The sequence below is a fragment of the Neophocaena asiaeorientalis genome, unplaced genomic scaffold, assembly GCF_003031525.2.
Source record: "Neophocaena asiaeorientalis asiaeorientalis breed wild unplaced genomic scaffold, Neophocaena_asiaeorientalis_V1.1 scaffold9, whole genome shotgun sequence".
NCBI lineage: Eukaryota > Metazoa > Chordata > Mammalia > Artiodactyla > Phocoenidae > Neophocaena > Neophocaena asiaeorientalis.
The window spans coordinates 654769-674884 of record NW_020171825.1 but is presented as its reverse complement, the minus strand read 5'-3'; the positions used below and the strand labels follow the sequence as shown (position 1 = coordinate 674884).

At 43.1% G+C, this 20116-nt stretch overlaps 1 protein-coding gene across 1 annotated transcript in view; it reads right to left on the bottom strand.

The window, feature by feature from the left end:
* Positions 1-752: 752 nt before the first annotated feature.
* Positions 753-20116, bottom strand: part of TMTC4 (transmembrane O-mannosyltransferase targeting cadherins 4) — a 61751-nt gene continuing 42387 nt past the window's right edge. The window contains exons 12-18 of the mRNA XM_024740076.1: positions 15538-15617; positions 15255-15362; positions 15022-15163; positions 9830-9944; positions 8681-8793; positions 3535-3604; positions 753-1990 (exon numbers count right to left, since the gene is read on the bottom strand). Of these exons, the coding sequence (XP_024595844.1) occupies positions 1842-1990; positions 3535-3604; positions 8681-8793; positions 9830-9944; positions 15022-15163; positions 15255-15362; positions 15538-15617 (777 nt within the window). The 3' untranslated portion in view covers positions 753-1841. The remainder of the gene's footprint in view (positions 1991-3534; positions 3605-8680; positions 8794-9829; positions 9945-15021; positions 15164-15254; positions 15363-15537; positions 15618-20116) is intronic.

Below are 20116 nucleotides of genomic sequence, written 5' to 3'. Positions count from 1 at the left end.
AAGACTCCCTGAAATATCAGTCAAATGAATGACTGTTTTCTCTGGACAGAAGGCAGCTGTGATGGAAATCCTGAGATGGAGCAGTGAAAGCTAAGGGGATTCGTTCTGTAGGCAGGGATCCTAGATTTGCATGTCTTGATTTGACACTCAACTTTTAGTATCAGCACAAAAAGAAAAAAAAAAAAAATCCTGAAGGAGCTTTTACCAGAAATATTTTTTTCTTCATTCTCAAAAGATAAGCACTGTTTCAAAGAGAGAAATTTGCTTAAATAAAAAAAAGTCAACAAGCATACAGTACCTCTATTATCTGCCAAACTAAGTGCTACAGGAACTTAGTTAAGAACTTAAGAACAAGGCAGCTCCTGCCCCTAAGAGCTCTATAAATTGTTACTGTTGTTTGGGGACCATTTCTGAAATGTCTGAAACACAGCACTTTCTTTTCTGAAGTATCTCAACCACTGCAGGTTACAATTACTGATTTACAACTCTACACAGGTCTGCCCCCGGTCCCCCACAAAGTGAGTGTAGAGAATCAAATTCATCTCCATGTGGGATCTACTCAGCCCATATTTTAGAACCTGGAGGACTCCACAGTGCGATTCTATTAAATGGTCCCTAAAACCAAATAGAAGCCACATTCTAGAAAGGATGAATCAGTCACTTTGATTTCATTTTAACGCAAAGAGGACAGAGTCAAATAATTTGAAAATCATCTTAATAGATGATTAATAGGAGGCACTATGACACTTGTATACCGGTTTCTGTAATAATTTTACTGCATAAGGAATGACAGAGATTGCATAAGTCATTAGGTCAACAGCATATATAGGAGGATAAAACAAAACGAACATGATTATTCTGACCCAATAAAACAGGACAGTCCAATTCTTAAAAATATCACAAACTCCCCAAATGTGGTTCCTTTTGGGAGAAAATTTACCTCTTGCACTTTTTGGATATAGTAATGATTATGGTTCCATGAAACTAAATAGAAAACTGTTTTCCAGTCGAAAAACACAAAAAAACAACTTACACAGAAGTGTGTAGCCCTCTTAATACTGGATGTAACAAAAATAAAGACATCAGGCTGCCTGCTTTTGCCTAAAGCATGGCTTTAATTTTCTATTAATAGTGACAGTTTATGTAGGATACTACATAATTTCCTATGTTATGAAACAGCACAAGTTGAAGAATCCAAAAAATATTGCAGGAGTGAATTTCTTCCTACGGGAAAAGTGTAGATACACTAGATGTTAAAATTTCCATTCTTCATTCAATTATTTGCCCCATTCAAAAAAAAATACAAATAAATATTTCCTTACAAATGATGTTCATAGCACATTGTTTGGAAAAAAAAAGATTAAAAAAATCTTAATTTACTCTTTCTTGTCATTAAATAAAAATTCTAATATACAGACACATTAGATATTTATATAAATTGTAGGAGTCAGTTTTTCATTTCTTGTTCACAATCCATGTTTAATAATATGAGTCTTTACAACAACACGACTCACATCCCAAATGCAGGTTTAATTCTGCTGCAAGTCGCTCAAGATAATTTTTTTCTGTTTTTCTTTTTAATTAAAAAAGACTTCATCCTTGGAATTTTAGAATTCATGTTTGAGTTGTCTGAAAAAATACAATTTCAGTGCAAAAACCACATCAAGCATTCGAGAGTATACTGCTGGTGCTGTAATCTTTTTGCATGTCTGTTTTCATAGAAAAAAAATGATAAAATAAACATCATGTAAGACTTTTAAATGGTTAAACGTAAGTACATGATATTAATGATCTGCCTCGTGCACACACACACACAAACTCAAAAAGTGAAGGAAAAAGGCTCAAATGTTTTTCTTTTGCATTTGTTCCAGCTTTCTTCTTAGAAGACCATAATTCTCCTTAGTTCCTGATGCCATTGGGTCAAGCCGCAGAGAGATCTCATAGTGTTTTTTGGCCAAGTCTAGATGTCCCCAACGATGATAAAGCACAGCTGAAATAGCAAGAGATCAATTTCATTGGAAATGCTTCTGAATAACTTGTGGTATTCCCAACCACTTGTACAAAGAAATATTACAGAACCTCTGCAAGCAGTTTTCAAAAATCATTGTTTAAAACAATATTGTTTGTACTGCCAACTTTATTTATTGTAATCACACTCCCTGGTGAATGTCTGTTTAACCACCCCCAGTTACTCCCAGGGTTCTTCATATCATTAGGCGTGATCCATCTCCCTACAGCAACATTGTTACATAAAGAAGCAAAAGGAAGAGTACACTAAGTTTCTTGATGCTGCCAGGAAATTTCCTGAAAGCCAGGCTGCACAGGGCTGGGCTCCAGCACTGCTTAGCGCTCTGACCATGTAGAAGACCAGCCATTTACTTTAACAAAGAGTCTCCTATACCTTTCAGCAAAATAATAGCTTGTTTGTTGCCAGCTGGAATTCAGGGCTCTAACATCAAGATCTGACCATAAAATGATAGTTAAAGAAATCTTGTTTTTTTTTTGGCTGTGTTGGGTCTTAGTTGCGGCACGCGGGATCTTCGTTGAGGCACGTGGGATCTTTCGTTGTGGCGTGTGGGCTTCTCTCTAGTTGTGGCGTGCGGGCTCTCTCTTCTCTAGTTGTGGCGTGCAGGCTCCAGGACGCGTGGGCTTTGTAGTTGTGGCGCACGGGTTCCAGAGCGCGTGGGCTCTAGTTGAGGCGTGCAAGCTCGGTAGTTGTGGGGTGCAGGCCTAGTTGCCCCGCGGCATGTGGGATCCTAGTTCCCTGACCAGGGATCGAACCAGAGTCCCCTGCATTGTAAGGCAGATTCTTTACCACTGGACCACATGGGAAGTCCCAAGAAATCTACTCATTAGAATGGTAAGCCTCTGACTATTACAATGATTCTCTAAGTAAAACTACCTTTCTATGTGGGCAGTACAGCAACCACTGATGCTTCATCACTTTTCCAAGGGGAAGCTAGAGTCTATAGGGAACAGATCTGGTGAAAAAATACTCATGTGACTGAGCCTTCCAAACATCAACATGTTATGTTCTAAAAATCTAAATTATTGAGATGCAAAAATGAAAGAAAGGAATTCTAGGGAGTAAGTCATTGTGAATGCATTCTTAGCCAAGACACAGAACAGAAGAACGCAGGGAAGACCAGGCTAGATAAGGAAGGTCCACTACAGAAGAAGCAAAAGGACACATGTCAGACTGCAAACTTCCAAAGTACTTCTCAGTTTAACTATCTAGGGCTCTTCACTCAAAGAAAGAAAATCTGAGTTTTAACATCAGAAGGCGATTAACTAGTGGGGGATTTTAGGAGTTGTTCTGATCATGCAATTAAGATTTGTAAATATGACTGTTACTTAGCTACCTTATTAATGTGATAATTTCCTTAAAATGCCATATTTTAGAACCAGATTATAAAGGCCAATACAGGTTAGATTTGAATAACAACTCTCCCAACAGTGATTTTACAGAAATGCACCTGTTTCATTAAAATTACACAGAATTTCGATATGATTCAAATTGAAAAATCTCCTTACCCAAATTGCCATGGTAACTTGCAGTATTTGGATGAGCTTTAATTGCTTTGAGGAATAAAGCTTCAGATTCCTAAAAAAACAAAATACATAAAAAATAAGGTACTCCACACGATGCAAAAGTTTTATGCAGTTTTATCGCCTATGGGTTTCAAACTTTGAACGTGCTTGTTTTGCTCCACCAAATCCTTCTTCTGGAAACATCTGGGAGCCCAGCAGGGCCACACCCTGTTGAGAAGAGGTTCGGGAGGATGATCCATTGGGGCAGTGTGTGACTGGGCAGAGGTGACAGGGCAGTAGTCAGGGGATGGTGGCCACAGAGAGGATGAATGTGCTAATGACTCTGCCACCTGCCTCCCTGAAGTGGTGGGAATTCTGCAACTTTAAGCAAGTAGCTCAGTTCAGGGTCCAGGGCAGGATGAGCAAAGGTCAATCAGGAAAGTGCCGGGCTGCTGAGGGCACCCACACAAATGTCATTTCTGGTCAGCATCGATGAGCTCACTTCTAAGATTCTCAAGGTAGGAGGTGGAGTCTGTTGAACCTCCCCTAAGAACGCACACCCCCTCAACGACCCAGAAGCAGCCCATTCAGCTGGAGGAAATGAGCAGAGAGAATGAGGGAGAAACAGCCACCTGTCACCTCAGCCACTGCAGGACTGTACGCGAGTGTGACCAAATGCCCCTGAAGTGCAAAACCGATTCTTGGAGAGACTTGCATTTCCCCCATCCAGTATTCACTTCCAACCCAGCCAGAGAAACACGGCCAAGTGTTTTCTCGCCTGCTCATCGTGGGACCATGGCCGACTGCATCGCCCCTTTTTAACCTAATGTTGAAAAATAAAGATGCCTCATTGCTCTCAGCGACAGCTGCCGGGGGTGACTATCACACCATCTACATTCGTGTCCCTAAAGAGCCACTCATGCTTTAATCCGGGTCACAGGCTCAGCTTCAACAACCAAGGCTGGGGGTTTGGGGACAGGTTTTTACCTTCTATCTGTGCCCTACATGAGCTTCTCCCAAGGGGCCTCCCATATCCAGGATCACATGTTTTATAAAGTGCAGGGAGACCAGTTTCCTTTGCCTTGTGCTGGCTGGGCAAACATCTCTGACACCACCTTTTAGACAGAGCTGGCAGAGAAAAATCTGTATTTTAGAAATGTGGTCTGTGAGGGAATGAATGAAGATGTCAGGATTACACGCAGGATGTCAGCAAAGGTCACTCTCAGAACTCGGCTCAAAGTCAGGGTCTACATTCCGAGTTTCGGGAGAGAAAATTCCTTCAAGGAAGTCTAAGTTTTCCTACTATGTTAGGTGTGCTGGAAACAAAAATGAAAAGAGTGCAAACAAACCAAAAATCAAATGGATTGCGCAGATCTGTAGCTGTGCTCTTTCCGATGATTTTCAAATGTTTCCATTTAAAACCTCAAATATAAGAAATGGAAAGGCTGGGGAACCTCAACCTACTTTAAAATGCTCCTCCACATGCAAAGGAAGCAGTGTTATCTGGAGACGACAGATGTAGAGATAAAAGGCAAGTTAGGAGTTCTCTAGGGGATGCTAGATTCATTTTTTGATTCATTTCTCAAGCGCCCACAAGTGCGGACATCGTTCAGGACGATGTGCAGTCAGAGTCAGGTTTGGAGGATGTAGTGGGGTTTAGGAGAGTGGGCAATGGTGCGGGGGTGAGGGCTTACAGCCTGCCTAGGGGCTGTAGGTCTTGGCAAGGCAAGGATGGTGGGAAGGAGTGGGTATGAGGATCAGGTAATAGGGGAAGGTAATAGGGGAAGAAAAAAAGGACTCAAAGTTTCCAAGCCTGGGGACTTCCCTGGCGGTCCAGTGGTTAAGACTCCGTGCTTCCAATGCTGGAGGCACGGGTTCGATCCCTGATCAGGGAACTAAGATCCCATATGCCTCAAAGCGTGGCCAAAAAAAAAAAAACGTTTCCAAACCTGGAAGACAGAAAAACAATGGCACATTGAAAAAAGAAGGGGCATCCGGAGGAAGAGTGGGTTTGTGGGGCACCGTGAGTGTGGGTTAGACATGCTCCATTTTGGGTAACATTGGGACTGGAGGCCTCGTTAGAACACGAATGCCCGAAGGTATTCAAAGCCCATGAAATGCTCATCTATTAAACCAGGCTTTTTAATGGCCCTGTTCTGGGAAGTGATGAACTATTCATAAACTGATCTTCTGTGGAGGTTCAAGGATGCTTCAAGACCCAAGTAATGAGCTGACTTATGCCAAGGAACAAATAAATAAACTCATGTTTAAAATCAGGGATTGTTTTTCCTCAACAGACAGGTAAAATAACATATTACTTTCTAAAGTGTGTTAGACAAAATGTGTATGACCAAGGTTTAGGGTAACACCAGGGACAGAGCAAGGCCTTGCAAAGGAGCAAGTGAGGGTCTTTCTGCCTAGGCGGCAAGGACTGGGCAGTCGGAGGTCTTTTCAGCCACGCCGGCCGCCAGGGTTGCAGCATCATCTCAGCAGCATCCTTAAACCCGCGTCTATTCTCCCAGACAGGCTTTCACAAGAAACACCCTGCAGACCACTCTGGCTGGGAAGGGAATGTGGGTGGTCCAACGTGAAGTTGAAACCACCAGTCGCATAGCAAGAATAGCTCCCTCTTCAATTCACCTTCCTTTCTTCCAGTTCAGTTGAGACAAAGTCTCTGCTTGGTGGTGGTCTGGGGTCACCCCCCAACACCTTCCAATCTCCCTTTGAGGCTAACTGAGGGTTCACCCTCAGGCTCAGAGCCTGAGCCAGTAGTAGCACCTACCTGAGATTTAGTAAAATTATTCTATTTTCATTTACCTTCTATTTCTAGTAAAGATGGCATGTTTCCACTTTAATTACCATTTGTGTTTAAAATCTATTTAAAGAAATATATCAAGTGAATAATAAGTAGTATCTAGATGTGGCCAAAAAAAAATTCATAAGGGTATGACATAAATGTCTGGAGTTGGGGAAACTGCTCTCTAGACGCAATCTGCTCTTAAACTACAGGGCCCGTGGAACAGGTGATGCAGAGAGAGAATCAGCACGAGAGGCAATGTTCACCACTGAAAAACATCACTTTTGGAAATTAAACAGCAATAGGCATCATAAATGCTAATGGATTTTCATGATCCTTCGAGTTTCATTCAATAATCACTAGACTAAAATTACTGCTGTGTATGTATACATGTATACAATGTTTCATAGTTATAAATTACCTTCTTGTGCATTTCTTTCTTAGCACCATCTCCATTTTACAGAAGAATAAACTGAGGAGTGGTTAAGTGATGGCTCTTGGGTAAAAGGGCTGCTCGGATTAAAAAGGTGCCCCATTATCACCTGGATGTAAAGAGAATGCTCACATCGAAGTCTCAAAATAGATTCCGGAAGCCTGAACGTTTCAGAACTGAACGTGGGATGTGTTCCATCATTTCACAGTGGTGCCCTGGGCACTTACAAAATGCCCAGTGGTTGGGGAGGGGTGGAGCGGCAATGGAGACACGAAAATGGGACTTAAGACTCCGGCCTCAAGGAGCCTCCAGGCTCACTAAGGACATTGACCAGGAGTTAGTGATAATCTACAACAGCAAATGCCTAGGTGGAAAGGGAGGTGCACAGACCACAGACACCTGTCCTGATGGGGACGGTGGCCCAGCTGCAAGGTCTACTTGTCCCACCCCTGCAAGTCACCACCACATCACCTCTTCGTCCAAGCGTCCCCACCCAGCGCCCAAAGTTCAGTTCCTTATTTCAGATTTCATCCTCTGTTTTCCTATCTTAGGCTCAGCACCCTGGACCTAGACAGTTAGGATGCAAAATGTGTAGAGAAACAGGAAACCCATTTCTCCATTCTGCTTTATGGAGTATTTTCTACTTTATCTGGGAAAAAAAAACATACAAAACACCACTGTGAACTGGAACCTAAATCAACCCCAGGTCCTGTCACCTTACTAGGAATTCCAGTTTATAAGCTGTGGGATGATAGAAAAATCAGCACATGATCACATAAGCTGCATCTCAAAGATGGTCACTGGACACTCCCACCCCGTCCCAGGCTGACAGATGGCTGGAAAGTCATTAGAAAGGAACCCACACACCTCACCTCCCTCTCCTCTACACAAGTAGGTCTGTAAAAAATAAAACGAAACCCCTCAAAAGGTTATCTGGGGGCAAAATCTAGAAATTCAAAAATGTATTCTGATGCTATTAAACTCCCTGATTATTCAATTCAAAAAGGATAGAAATGCATGAGACATCTTACTACTGTATTGTTACAGAAAATTATACCGATAATGATATCTAATGAGTCGAACAGAAGTATGAATTAATCACTACTATTAGGCCAAGTGTGATCAAAATCAGATATGGCCGCTGATTCAAAAAGGAAATATTTCTCTCATGAAAGGACGAAGACACAGCTTCTAAAAGTGTGTTTTCTGTAACATCTGTGCTAGGAAGCCGGGATGCTGGTTAGAATGCATACTCCCTGACCTTACCCAATGGAGCCATGGGAAGAAATACGGGCATCTGTATTCTCACGGGCTCCCTTGGTGGTTCTGATACACAAAACTAAAATCTGAGATCAGTGCTATTAGGAACAGAGTCCCCTTCAATATCCAGGGAGTTACGTGCCTTCTGATTCAAGGTCTACTCCTGGCCCACCCTGGGACCCCAGGTAGTTAGAGGCCTGATGCAATACCTTGTGTTTTTCGTTGGTCAGAAACTTCTAGGGTTTTGCAGATGACCTGTAACTTCCTGTAGGTGAGGAAAAACCTGGAAGCAGCGAGAACCCATCCTATATTCTCCATGGGCTGGTACTCTTTTTGTGCAGAAGAGGATGAGCCCCAGCACCAGGGACAGAATCATAGCTCCATGCCAGGAGCTGGGGCATCTGCTAGGATTTTTTTGGCTTCTCCTCCCCTCCCACGTTTGAGCAATGCTGGTGAATTCTGACCAGAAAGCATGTGGAGTCTGAGTCCACAAATTCATCTCTTGCGCAGCTTCTCAAAGCAAACTGACTGAGCCACACTGGTACTCAGCTACCGCTAGTTGGGCCGAATTCTGAATTTAACTGGGCAGACGTTACATTGATGGTTCCTGTCAGATGTTGGCATTCACTGCAAGAAATCACGGCCTGCAGTTCACACACCTTGTATTTCTGGGACTTTCCCAGCACGTTTGCCAAGGAGAACATCAGAGAGTGGTCATTAGGTATTAATTCCAGCGCCTCTCTTCCAACAGCTTCGGCTTGGGCTAAATTACCTGTGAATGAACAATGGAAAACTTAAAAACATGTTCGCATTGTACTAGTATTTTAGTCTCTCTCTCTAATTAACAGGGCTTATGTGCATTATGTACAATGATTATGAATAAACTACTTAAGAAGATCAATGTAGAACATGTAACACACACACACATACACAACACTCAACACACACACACGTCTATCAGTTGCAAAGCCACTGCAGTCCAGCACAATTCTGACATACCAACAGCTTTTGATTAAATTCTGTCAAAGCATGTAAAATCTAATTTTAATTTCCCCCAGATACCAGTTATACCCAAATCGGAGAAAACAAGTCTGCAGAATAAGAATATCACAGCAACAGTTTAATAACTGAATGTTTATAGTACTGAAGCTCACATTCTACACTTTCATTAGGAACAAGATGTGTATCCCCCTCCACACCGAGTAGATGGCTTACTAGCTTTAAATTCTGCCAAATGAAAACTATCATTTCCTATGGGATGGCTGGATTTTTAAAAGTAGGGGAACAGAGAAACTTCTAATTGATTGAGTCTCGCACGGGCTAAGAAACCAGGTCACCAAATTTATTACCATTATATCGAAAATAAGAATCTCTGAGTGTAGGTTTGAGAGCACCTCCTTTGAGTACCATCCATGAACTTTAGAGCATGGACCTAGCACCATCCATTTCATAAGCCCAGAAATGGATGGTACCTGCTCCAGGTACCTCCAGCATCCTAGATGACGGCCATTGCCAGATGACAGGCTTCAGGAGAAATGAGATGTTAGTGCACACCTGCCCCCGTTACACAACACCAACTCTAAGCGAAGTGTCACCTTCCCAAACATTCATATTGCAATATGTCAAAGGAAACTCCATATTCTAGAAGTACACACATATTTGTCATGTAAAATATTGAACCCCATATTAATTAAAAACAAACAAACAAAACTCTAACACACACTAGGGAAAAAAAAAAAGCACAGGCATCTGTTTCCTAATTACCCCACGGCACTACACTGTGGACTGACTGAATCACTTCTCCACACCTGTGCTGTCAAGGAGGATGATCATGTTGTTCCAGGCCAGGCTGTGCTCTGGCTTCAGCACGGTAGCATTCCTCCACGCGTTCAGCGCATCAACGTGACGATTTAGATCTGCATACTGAACAGAAAGCAGGGACACCCCCAATCAATATTCCAGTGCTTTTTTGTGCTTTCTTTCTCCAAGATATAACCATACCAAACCCGAAACCAAACCGAACCGAACTTGTATTTATCGAGCTTCTAATTTTTCATATTAACTCATTTAGCCTCCAAACAATCTCAGTGAAGGAGAGAACTATCCCCGTTTTACAGATGAAGTAAATAACTGAGGCACAGAGAAAGGAAGTAACGTGCCCAAAATGCCATATCTAGAAATGGGAGAGCAGGGACTGAGACCAGGTGGTCTAGCTCCTGAGCCTACAACCTTTTTTTTTTTTTTTCCTCTCACTGTTGTGGCCTCTCCCGTTGTGGAACACAGGCTCTGGATGCGCAGGCTCAGCGGCCATGGCTCACGGGCCCAGCCGCTCCGCGGCATGTGGGATCTTCCCGGACAGGGACACGAACCCGTGTCCCCTGCATCGGCAGGCGGACTCTCAACCACTGCACCACCAGGGAAGCCCAAGCCTACAACCTTTTAACTACAACCCATAATTTAGTGATTCCAGGTGTCAAAGCATGTTTCAGACTACTGAAGAGAGGTTAAGGAAAAAACCTAATCCTTAGTATTTTTCCAGAAAGACTTCACATAGTCTATCTTTGATAAGGTATTATTTAAAATGGTCAACAAAATATTTAATGTGATTAAAAGCTCTATGTGCCAAATTCACCTTGTGAAGAATGGTCTTCCTGCCTATATCTAAGCTGCCTATAAAACTGTGAGTACATCAGACATACTTTATGAACTGGTTGGAAAAGTCTTAAGCAGTAAATGTAAACGTCTTTGCCAGTTTGGAGCCTGTTTGCCTCCTTCAGGAAGGAGAGAATGATCTGTTGCTTTCTTTGGAGAGGGAACGTTAACATCGACAACAGAATATGAAATGGCTGGCTGTCAATCCACATAGTTAATAAAAGCATGCAGGGGGGAAAGTGATGGATTGTTTAACAGGTGACCCTCTTGCCCTCTTTAACTCCGTTCAAATGCACATCTCATCTGAATGAACACGGTTCCCTTAACTCTGCAAAAAAGTACACAAGATTACAATTTATCAGAGTTTAAGGCTATTTCCTTATTTACTGTCAAGTCTGTCTTTTCATTAGACAACAGAAACATTGTGACTTGTCCCATGACCTCACACACAGCAAACAGGTGGCACAGTACACAAGAAAAAGAAAGGTTTAAGGAATTACAGAAACATTTGTGAATATCCATTTGCTAAAGATGTCGGAATTTTCCATGAGACTCAGAGACTCCAGTTACAATACTTTAGCCCTTAAATGAGGAAACATGTAAAGTTCAAAGACTTAAATAATTTAGGATGCCCAATTATACCAACATTTAATTCTCTTTATATTTGATGTTCCATTGATTTCTCAGCCAGTTCTCTCCAGCAAGTGACAGGCAATTGAGTCACGTGGAGACGATCTGTGGTGACATGCTTTCAAAGGCACCCAGGAAAACCATCATAACTTCGTTTACACAACAAAAACATTCTTTACATATTTTATTATTTATTATTATTTTTCATTACTATTTATTGAAGAACAACCCCAGCCTGAGCCAGGTAACACTTACTCCTATTCTGCCTTGAACTTTACCTTTTATACCATCTATACAAAGTGAACAAGCACTTTAAGGGAGACAGAGAAAAATGGTGATTTAGCAAGAACTACCCATTCTGAAAGCGGACGGGGTAATAAGCATGTTATTTACCTATTAGTCCTATGCTCAACCTTCTATGCTCTGCAAACTACATTTCCCATGGTGCTTTGCTACTTGGCCCCCGGTCAAGTCTCTCTGCCAATAGAAGTTACAGGTGATGATCAGATAGTTGGAAGACAGAGTAGCGCTTTCCCCCCATTCTTGCTCTCTCCTTCCTTGTCCTTGGCAGTGTCTCTACAGTGGCCATGTCCCCTCCCTCCACAGTCCCTGGGCTGGACTTTGGTCCTTCTGTCACAATCTCAGCCTTCAGGTGATGGTAGCTCCTGAGATGTGGTGCCTTCTATGAGCTCTTAAATTCTGGTGGCATCACTTCATTCCATGTGTTCCCCTAACCCTACAGGGTTTCCTTTTACTCTCTGAGTTAATGTCACCTTTCCATGTGTGTTCTTCCAACAACTGTCTAACCCATTCCTTGTATTGAATCTTCTCTATTTAAAATACTTAGCATGGGGACTTCCCTGGTGGTCCAGTGGGTAAGACCCTGTGCTCCCAATTCAGGGGGCTGGGGTTCGATCACTGGTTGGGGAACTAGATCCAGCATGCATGCATGCTGCAACTAAGAGTCTGCATGCCGCAACTAAAGATCCTGCATGCCACAACTAAGACCCAGTGCAACCAAAATAAATAAATAAATATTTTTTTAAAAAGAGAGATTATTTTTTAAAAAATACTAAGCATGGTTTTGGTTTTCCTGAATGGATCCTGCCTGATGCAATTAGTCCTTGCAAAATGAACTGTCTCCAGTCACTATTACCGTAATTTTCTAATGTTAGTAATGTGTCCCAAATAATCCAGCTCTTCCCAATTTCCTACGTCACAAGAGAAGTTCATTATAGTCCCTTCTTTCCTGTATCCAGAAATCAAAACACATTTCTGTCTCCCACTACTGAAGAGTGACTAAGGAAGGTTTTTTCAAAAAGGAAACTCTTCAGTTATTAAGTTCCTATTATTTGCCAATATAAAAATATACTGGTTGAGCTGTTAAAGATTAAGCTCTTAATGCTTTTAAGCTGTCAAGCAGGCAAAAGCTGGATAATTAAACAACAAAGGAGAGCAAAATCTTTAAATAACCAAGAACAGTTGGCAGGAGGGAACACAGAAAGATTACTTCACGGTAGCATAATTAGTAAACAGTACACAGAGAACAAAGGTCTCAATATAGTCAGTACTACAGATGATCTTCTAAGTGAGAGTGGGGATGAGTTCCAGGGCCTGGAGCACGTGTTAAAATCTTCTATTTTGCATTCTATCTTCCTTTCTTTGGATGTAACTTGGCTCATCTAGCATTAATTCTCAATTTTCCAAACCCCAAGGAATTGCAGTGACAGGCAGCTACTGGGGGAAGGAAGAAGACCGCTAAGTATTAGAGCTTTAAAGTATAACTGAGGGCTCCAGGCAGATACACTCACTTCACAAACAATACCCTGAAAAAAGAGCTGCCTCCAAAAAAGAAAAAGAAAAAAGGATGAAAGAAGATTTCGTGTGGATCTCAAGTATAATATGTCACGCAAGTCCTAGTGTAGACACAGTAAATAGAAACAGTAATCCCTGCAATAACCACAGATGCAAGTATTTGGATAATACCCAGTTTGTTCCCAGATCCCATTCTCACTTCATTAACTTTGCAAGGACCCACCCTGCTCTGTGTGTGACTGGATTTTCTGGTCTCTACTGGTATTATTACAGTGGAGTTTTACTGTCTCTCCCCTACTCCAAGAAAACAAGATAGAGGACCTGAAAATGCCACCCCAAATATACCATTTTGGCTAAAGATTATTGCACTGAAGGCATTTGAGAGTCAACAGATGCAGAAAGCAGCTTTCCTGGAGCTTCCCTGATCTGACTAAAAGCAGAAACTTCTGAGAAAGGAGGAGGGCCTCCCCTCCTGGGGAAGTTTTATGGCTATGGAGAAGACGAACCTACACAAACACACCTCACTTCATTATATATGTGAGGTTTCCCCCATACATTTACCTTCCCACAGTTCGTCAGCTTGGAAGCCTGAAACCTCTTTCTTTGTCTTGTCATTTCTCTACAAATGTATAGTTCTCTGCTAAGATGCTACATAAGCCCAAGTTCTAACCATCCCTTTGAGTTACCCCACTTGTCTGCTCGCTGCACACGGTAATAAACTCTGTTTTTCTCGTTATCACCTCCATCACCTCACAGAACTACCATTTTGTGGGCGTGCGCTTATTTTCTTTATTAAGGAAAGCAAGAGTTTTAATAATTAAGCTGTGCGTCCTCATGGAGGCCTTTCAGAAATGTTGACAAAATCTATTTCGCTATCATTAGCAATATATGCTTTCAGATTTTTTAAAAAATTAATTAATTAATTTTATTTTTGGCTGCATTGGGTCTCTGTTGCTGCCCATGGGCTTTCTCTAGTTGAGGCAAGCGGGGCTGCTCTTCGTTGCGGTGTGCGGGCTTCTCACTGCGGTGGTTTCTCTTGTTGTGGAGCATGGGCTCTAGGTGCACGGGCTTCAGTAGTTGTGGCACGTGGGCTCAGTAGTTGTGGCGCACAGGCTTAGCTGCTCTGCAGCATGTTGGATCTTCCCGGACCAGGGCTCGAACCCATGTCCCCTGCACTGGCAGGCGGATTCTTAACCACTGTGACACCAGGGAAGCCCCATGCTTTCAGATTTTAAGATTATTGAACTTACTGTATGAGCTACTGCTGTATTATTTATTTGAAGAAAGAAACTATATTTAAAAAAAAAAGTCAAGAGCAATAACAGCTTTATAAATATCCTGTTAGTAACCAAAAAGAGCAAGTCTCTACGGAACACATTATGTTCTATTTCCATTGAATAATCTCAAAGCCCTTTTGTGGGCTCCTGAGCTTTCTTTTATGGGGGGATAGTTACCTGTAAAAATGCAGGAACAGTCCCTTGAGGCAGCAGAAAAGGAAAACTCAGAAGTCACATTATGGGTTTGCTTTTTTTAAATTTCAGTTTTTATTCAATTGGTGTTTTAAAAACAGAGAGACCAATGTTTATCAGGAAGTAACCCCTTGGAATACTGTTTAACAGGGCACAAAGGGACTTTTAAAAATTGTAATTTATTCCTTAGTTTAACCTGTTGCCTTTATGATCTCTTAAACTTGGCTAATTCAAGTTGGCTTGCTCTCTAATTAGAGCTAAAAAAAAACTACATGTGAGGAAATCAAATAGCTACCTTCAACTGAGATAAAAGTATATGAAAGAGCTTCATAAGATGTAGAGGGTTAGAATGGGTGTCGCTCTTCTCACTTTATTATAAAGAAGGAAACAAAACCAAGCTTTTCTGCCTCAGCCACAGGGCACCATGTGCTTACCAAACGCCCGAGGTTGTAGTAACAATCTGGGTATTTCCTCCTGTGCTTGATCGCCGTCCGGTAACTTTGCTCGGCCGCCTGGAACCGTTTCAGGCTGTTTTGCACGATGCCTAAATTCATCCACGCAGCAGCGAAGTCTGGCCTGGAAGATAAACAAGGAAAAGAAAGGCTTAGCTCCCAGAACGCTGGAGCGCATTTCCATGCCGTGAGCATGATTATAAAACAACGCTTACTGTATCTGTACAGCCAAAGACAGCAGCTCCTCTGCTTCCTGCAGCTCATTCCTTTCTTTTAAGATATTTCCCAGATTATTCATGGCATGAACGTACTTCGGATTTAATCTGGAAGTGGAGAGAGAAACCAAGCCTGTAGTCTTCATTAAACTCTCAGGAATTGGCAAATTTATCTTAAAGTTGGGGTCCTCGTGGGGACAGGTTTTTAACGCTAGAAAGTTAAAATAAGACATGTGTACTGTAAAGACAGCATTTCTTCTGTGAGACAGGATGCTTGCAGTACCTCACAGCTTCCCGGTAATATCTAATGGCAGCTGTCTGATTGCCTTTATCAGCCAGGTTTTTGCCCACATTGTAGTGAACCTGAAAAGAGAGAGAAAAATTGGCCATCAGCTGCCAGACTTCTTTGTTCAGAGCTGGGATGCCTACCATACCTTCTAAACGAAAGCAAAAGATAATGGTATTAAAAAACAAGCCCCTACCAGAACTTTAGCTAAACCCCTACAGAGGCTGGGCCGAGCTTGCTGGTGCTTTAGTGCCCTGCCCTGTAAGAAAAGATTCGAGGAAAGGGAGGTGACGAGCAGATGGTAAGTGTGACAGTGGAATATTGACTAAAGAACTCAACAGAGAAAACTGGGAAGTTAGGAAGCTGTGCTGGTTTTACTGTGAAACGCTGACGCCCCCTCCTTCTCACACACCTGCACCCACTAGGGCTGAGCTGCAAAGTCCAACCATACATGTGAGGAAACAGTGATGATTCTGTACTTTAAACAAATACAGCACTTTCTTGTATGACACCTTTCTTCTGTAGCAATACTAGCATTCCTCTTTACACTAATCAAATCCTCCCTCCCTTATTCCTTTAGGTAATGAGTGCACCCCAGGCACCATGTCGGCAGCTACAGATACAATGGTGGGCAAACCATTCAGACCCCTGCCTCCTGAGCCCTGGATGGGAGTCAAATGCCCTCATTAGTAAATGTGTCACTCGAAGGGGCCGGGGCTCTGGAGGAAGGTGAGTCTGAGGACGGCACCTGGTTGAGTGTCAGGAAGGCTGTCCTATAAAGGGCCTTCCAGCAGAGACCTGAACGGGGGTCACCCAGTAAAGGGGCTGCAGTGGAGCAAGTGTCCCAGGTGGAGCAGCAAGGGGCAGGGTCCCTGGCCTAGAGGAAGCCTGGTACATTTGGCTGAGCAGCTACAGGCAGCCTGGCGTCACTGAGTGCAGACGGCAGGGGTGACCAGGCTACACAGGGAACCCCGAGAGGCGTTGGGTCCCGTTTAGTCTTTGCCCCAAGAGAAGTGGGAGGCCAGTGCGGGGTCTGTTAAGTGCCTGAGTTTCCTAGGGCTGCGGTAACAAAGGACCACAAGCTGGGGGCTTAGAGACAACAGAAATGTATTCCACCGTAGTTCTGGAGGCCGAAATTAGCAGCAGCAAGGCTGGTTCCCACTGGGGGCTCTGAGGAAAACGTCCACGCTTCTCTCATCTTCTGACCGTGGCCGGCCAGCCCTGGTGTACCTTGCTCTGTGGCTGCAGTGCTCGAATCTCTGCCTCTGTCTTCACGTGGCCCTCTCCCCGCCGTGTGTCCATGTCTCTGCTCTCTCTTATAAGGACACCGGTCATAGTGGATTAAGGGTCCACCCTATTCCAGTATAACCTCATCTTAACTTACATCTGAATGACATCTGCAAGGACCCCCCTTCCTAAATAAACAGGGCTTAGGATTTGAACACATCTTGTTGGGGGGGGGGGGGGGGGGGCACAATTCAACCCATAACAAAAGCCAGGGGTAGGAGGGTGGCAGAGGGTCAGAATCAGATTTAGGTTTATGTAAAATAAGTCACACTGGGAAACTCACATGAGTCAGGAGAAAGCCAATACTGGGGGTCCAGGGAGAGCCTGTAGCTGCAGCCCCAAGAGCGAGGATGGCAGACGGAGCTGGGTGGTGGTGAAGAAGTGGGGGCACCTGAGGAACACTGAAGAAGCAAAGAGCCCAGGGCAGCAGAACTAAATGGACCCATGAGGACTATTACCAGAAGTATTTACCGATCATCAAACGCTCCTTTTGGAGGCTTACAATGTAAAGGCCAACAGCAATCTCAGAGGAGATGATGCTCCAGAAAAGTCATTCAACTGGGTGTGTGCAGCGTGACTAATAATAACTAACAGCAGTGGCTGGCACGTACTGAGGGACTGCTTTGGCACCATTAAGTGTCTTGCCCTAGGTTGTGGCACTAGATTTGAACCCAGGCTCCAAAGCCTGTGTTTCTTCTCACTATATCACACCCATTTATTACGGTGCTGGGTGAAAATGGGGCCGGGCTGCTCAAGACAATTTCTAGACCCACTCATTTACCCCATGTATTATTTTTTAAGGTAAAATAATGTTTCTTTTGGGTGTTAAGGGCTGCATTGTGACCCCAAAATTCATATGTTGAAGTCCTAGACCCCAGCACCCCAGAATGTGACTGTATTGAAAGATGGGGGTCTTTAAAGAGGTCATTAAGTTGAAATGAGGCTCTTCGGGGCCTTAATCCAATCTGACTGATGGCCTTATAAGAGAAGGAAATTTGGACACACAGAGAACACCAGAGATGCCTGCACACAGATGAAAGGCCGTGTGAGGACATAGCAAGAAGGTGGCCATCTGCAAGCCAAGGAGAGAGGCCTCAGGAGAAACCAGCTCTTCTGATGCCTTGATCCTGGACTTCTGGCCTCCAGAATGGGAGAAAATAAAATTCTGTTGTTTAAGCCACCCAGTCCATTGTATTTTCTTATGGCAGCCCTAGCAGACTGATACATGGTGAATTACAATAATGGTTTGAGCACAATCAAGTAGCATTATATCTGAACATTCAAAACCCCTTTTAAAAGAATCATCACATCCTGCCTTATCCATCTTAAGCTACAGTGATAGCACGTCTTCAAAAATACTGATATTTCTGGAAGGGTATAGAGCACTGTGACATTCTTTAAGCACATACGTAACAGATTTTTTTTTTTTAAATAAGTTTATTTATTTATTTTTGGCTGCGTTGGGTCCCTGTTGCTGCACCTGGGCTTTCTCTAGTTGCGGTGAGCAGGGGCTACTCTTCGTTGCAGTGAGGTGGCTTCTCTTATTGCAGAGCACGGGCTCTAGATGCACCGGCTTCAGTAGTTGTGGCATGTGGGCTCAGTAGTTGTGGCTCGCAGGCTCTAGAGCACAGGCTCAGGAGTTGTGGCACATGGGCTTAGCTGCTCCGCGGCATGTGGGATCTTCCCGGACCAGGGTTCAAACCCGTGTCCCCTGCATTGGCAGGCGGATTCTTATCCACTGTGCCACCAGGGAAGCCCGAGATTTGTTTTTTAACTGCCAATTTTAAACTCTATACATCTATTTTTACCTCATTGGACAAAAGGAATCACAAACGGGGAAATCACAGGCGATAGAAATGTATAATATTACGCAGCACACCCCGTATAATTTAAACTTCCTAAACCAAATTACTGTCCATCTGTAGGTGTTACCATCTTTATGTTATAGCTTGCAGGAGACTAGTTAATGCTATGGCTCGATGGTGGGTTTTGAAAAGTGGGCTCAAAGTGGATTGATTTTGTGCCTCCCCCAGCCCCAGTCTGGAAGTGTTTACCCACTCCCTCATGCCCCACACACAAAGGGACCGAATCTGGAAACTCCAACCTGTGAGTGAGGACGTATGTGCCTGCAGTCCCCAGAATACAAACACAGCTTCTATGCAGACTTCAACACAGCTCCTGCCTCTTCCGCCCCTGAGCTCCTGCTGCTTTCCTTTGTTACGGGGAAATTCTGTTTTCTCAATAAAAAGCTCAGACAAAGAGCTGAACTGCCCTCTGCAGTAGAGCCGCTGTTCTGTTAGACCCGATGCCACGGACCAGGAGATCAGGAGAGGGCGGAGGGTTGCTTTGCAAAATCAGACTGCAGTGAATTCAATGGAACTAGTTAAAAACTGGACAGCCCCCTAGAAGACAAGCTGTCCATAATTAAGACTGGTAAACAGGCCAGCCTTATCCTGTGGGTGACATGGAGGGAAGTATTTGAATAGAAAACAGCTGCCTAGATAACCCGTTGTGAAAAACCAAAGCAAACCCCTACGAAACAGTTTACCTAAAGTAGAGTTTAAAGAATGAGTGATTTTTGTTTCCCGGGAATGTAAAGGATTGAAAAAGCCTATTTATCCTTGAACTTTCCCTCCTGCCTTTGTGATTCCTATGCTGAGGCAACGAACCAGCACAGAAGCCACAGAGAAAACCCATCGTTGCAACCCAAGGATATGTAAATGCAAACGAGGTGAAAGCATCCATAAGGGAAGGAGGTACATTCAACAGCAATGCTAAAACCAGTTTCTTTCAAATTTCCCATTAAAACTTCATGTTAAACTTAAAATGTTCTAAACACATAAAAATCCTATAACCCATCCTGGCTCATCCTTAAGGAAATACCTCATTGTGGTCTATGATCCCTTTCATTGTTAAAAGAATTTAGAATTGTATCCCAGGTTTGATACAAAGTGTCACACACTTTCAAGCCTTGAAAACTAAGAATGGCTGCAAATACAATCAGATACTTGGTGTCTCATCCATAGTAGGAATTTAATTTCTATTGTCTCAATTCAGTCACTAATACCAAGTTCCTACCATATGCAAGGGACTGTGGGTAATTCAAATGCAGACCAGGCACAGCACTGAGTCTCATTTGTAAATCTGGGCCTAATTGAAGCAAGGTGCCAATTGCTTACTTAATAGTCAGTGAATGTAGGGTGGAAATGAGTGCAGAAAAATGTATCTCCTGCAATAGAGTTGAATGAAACCAGTGTCTTTCTATTTTACTTTTTTTTTTTTTTTTTTT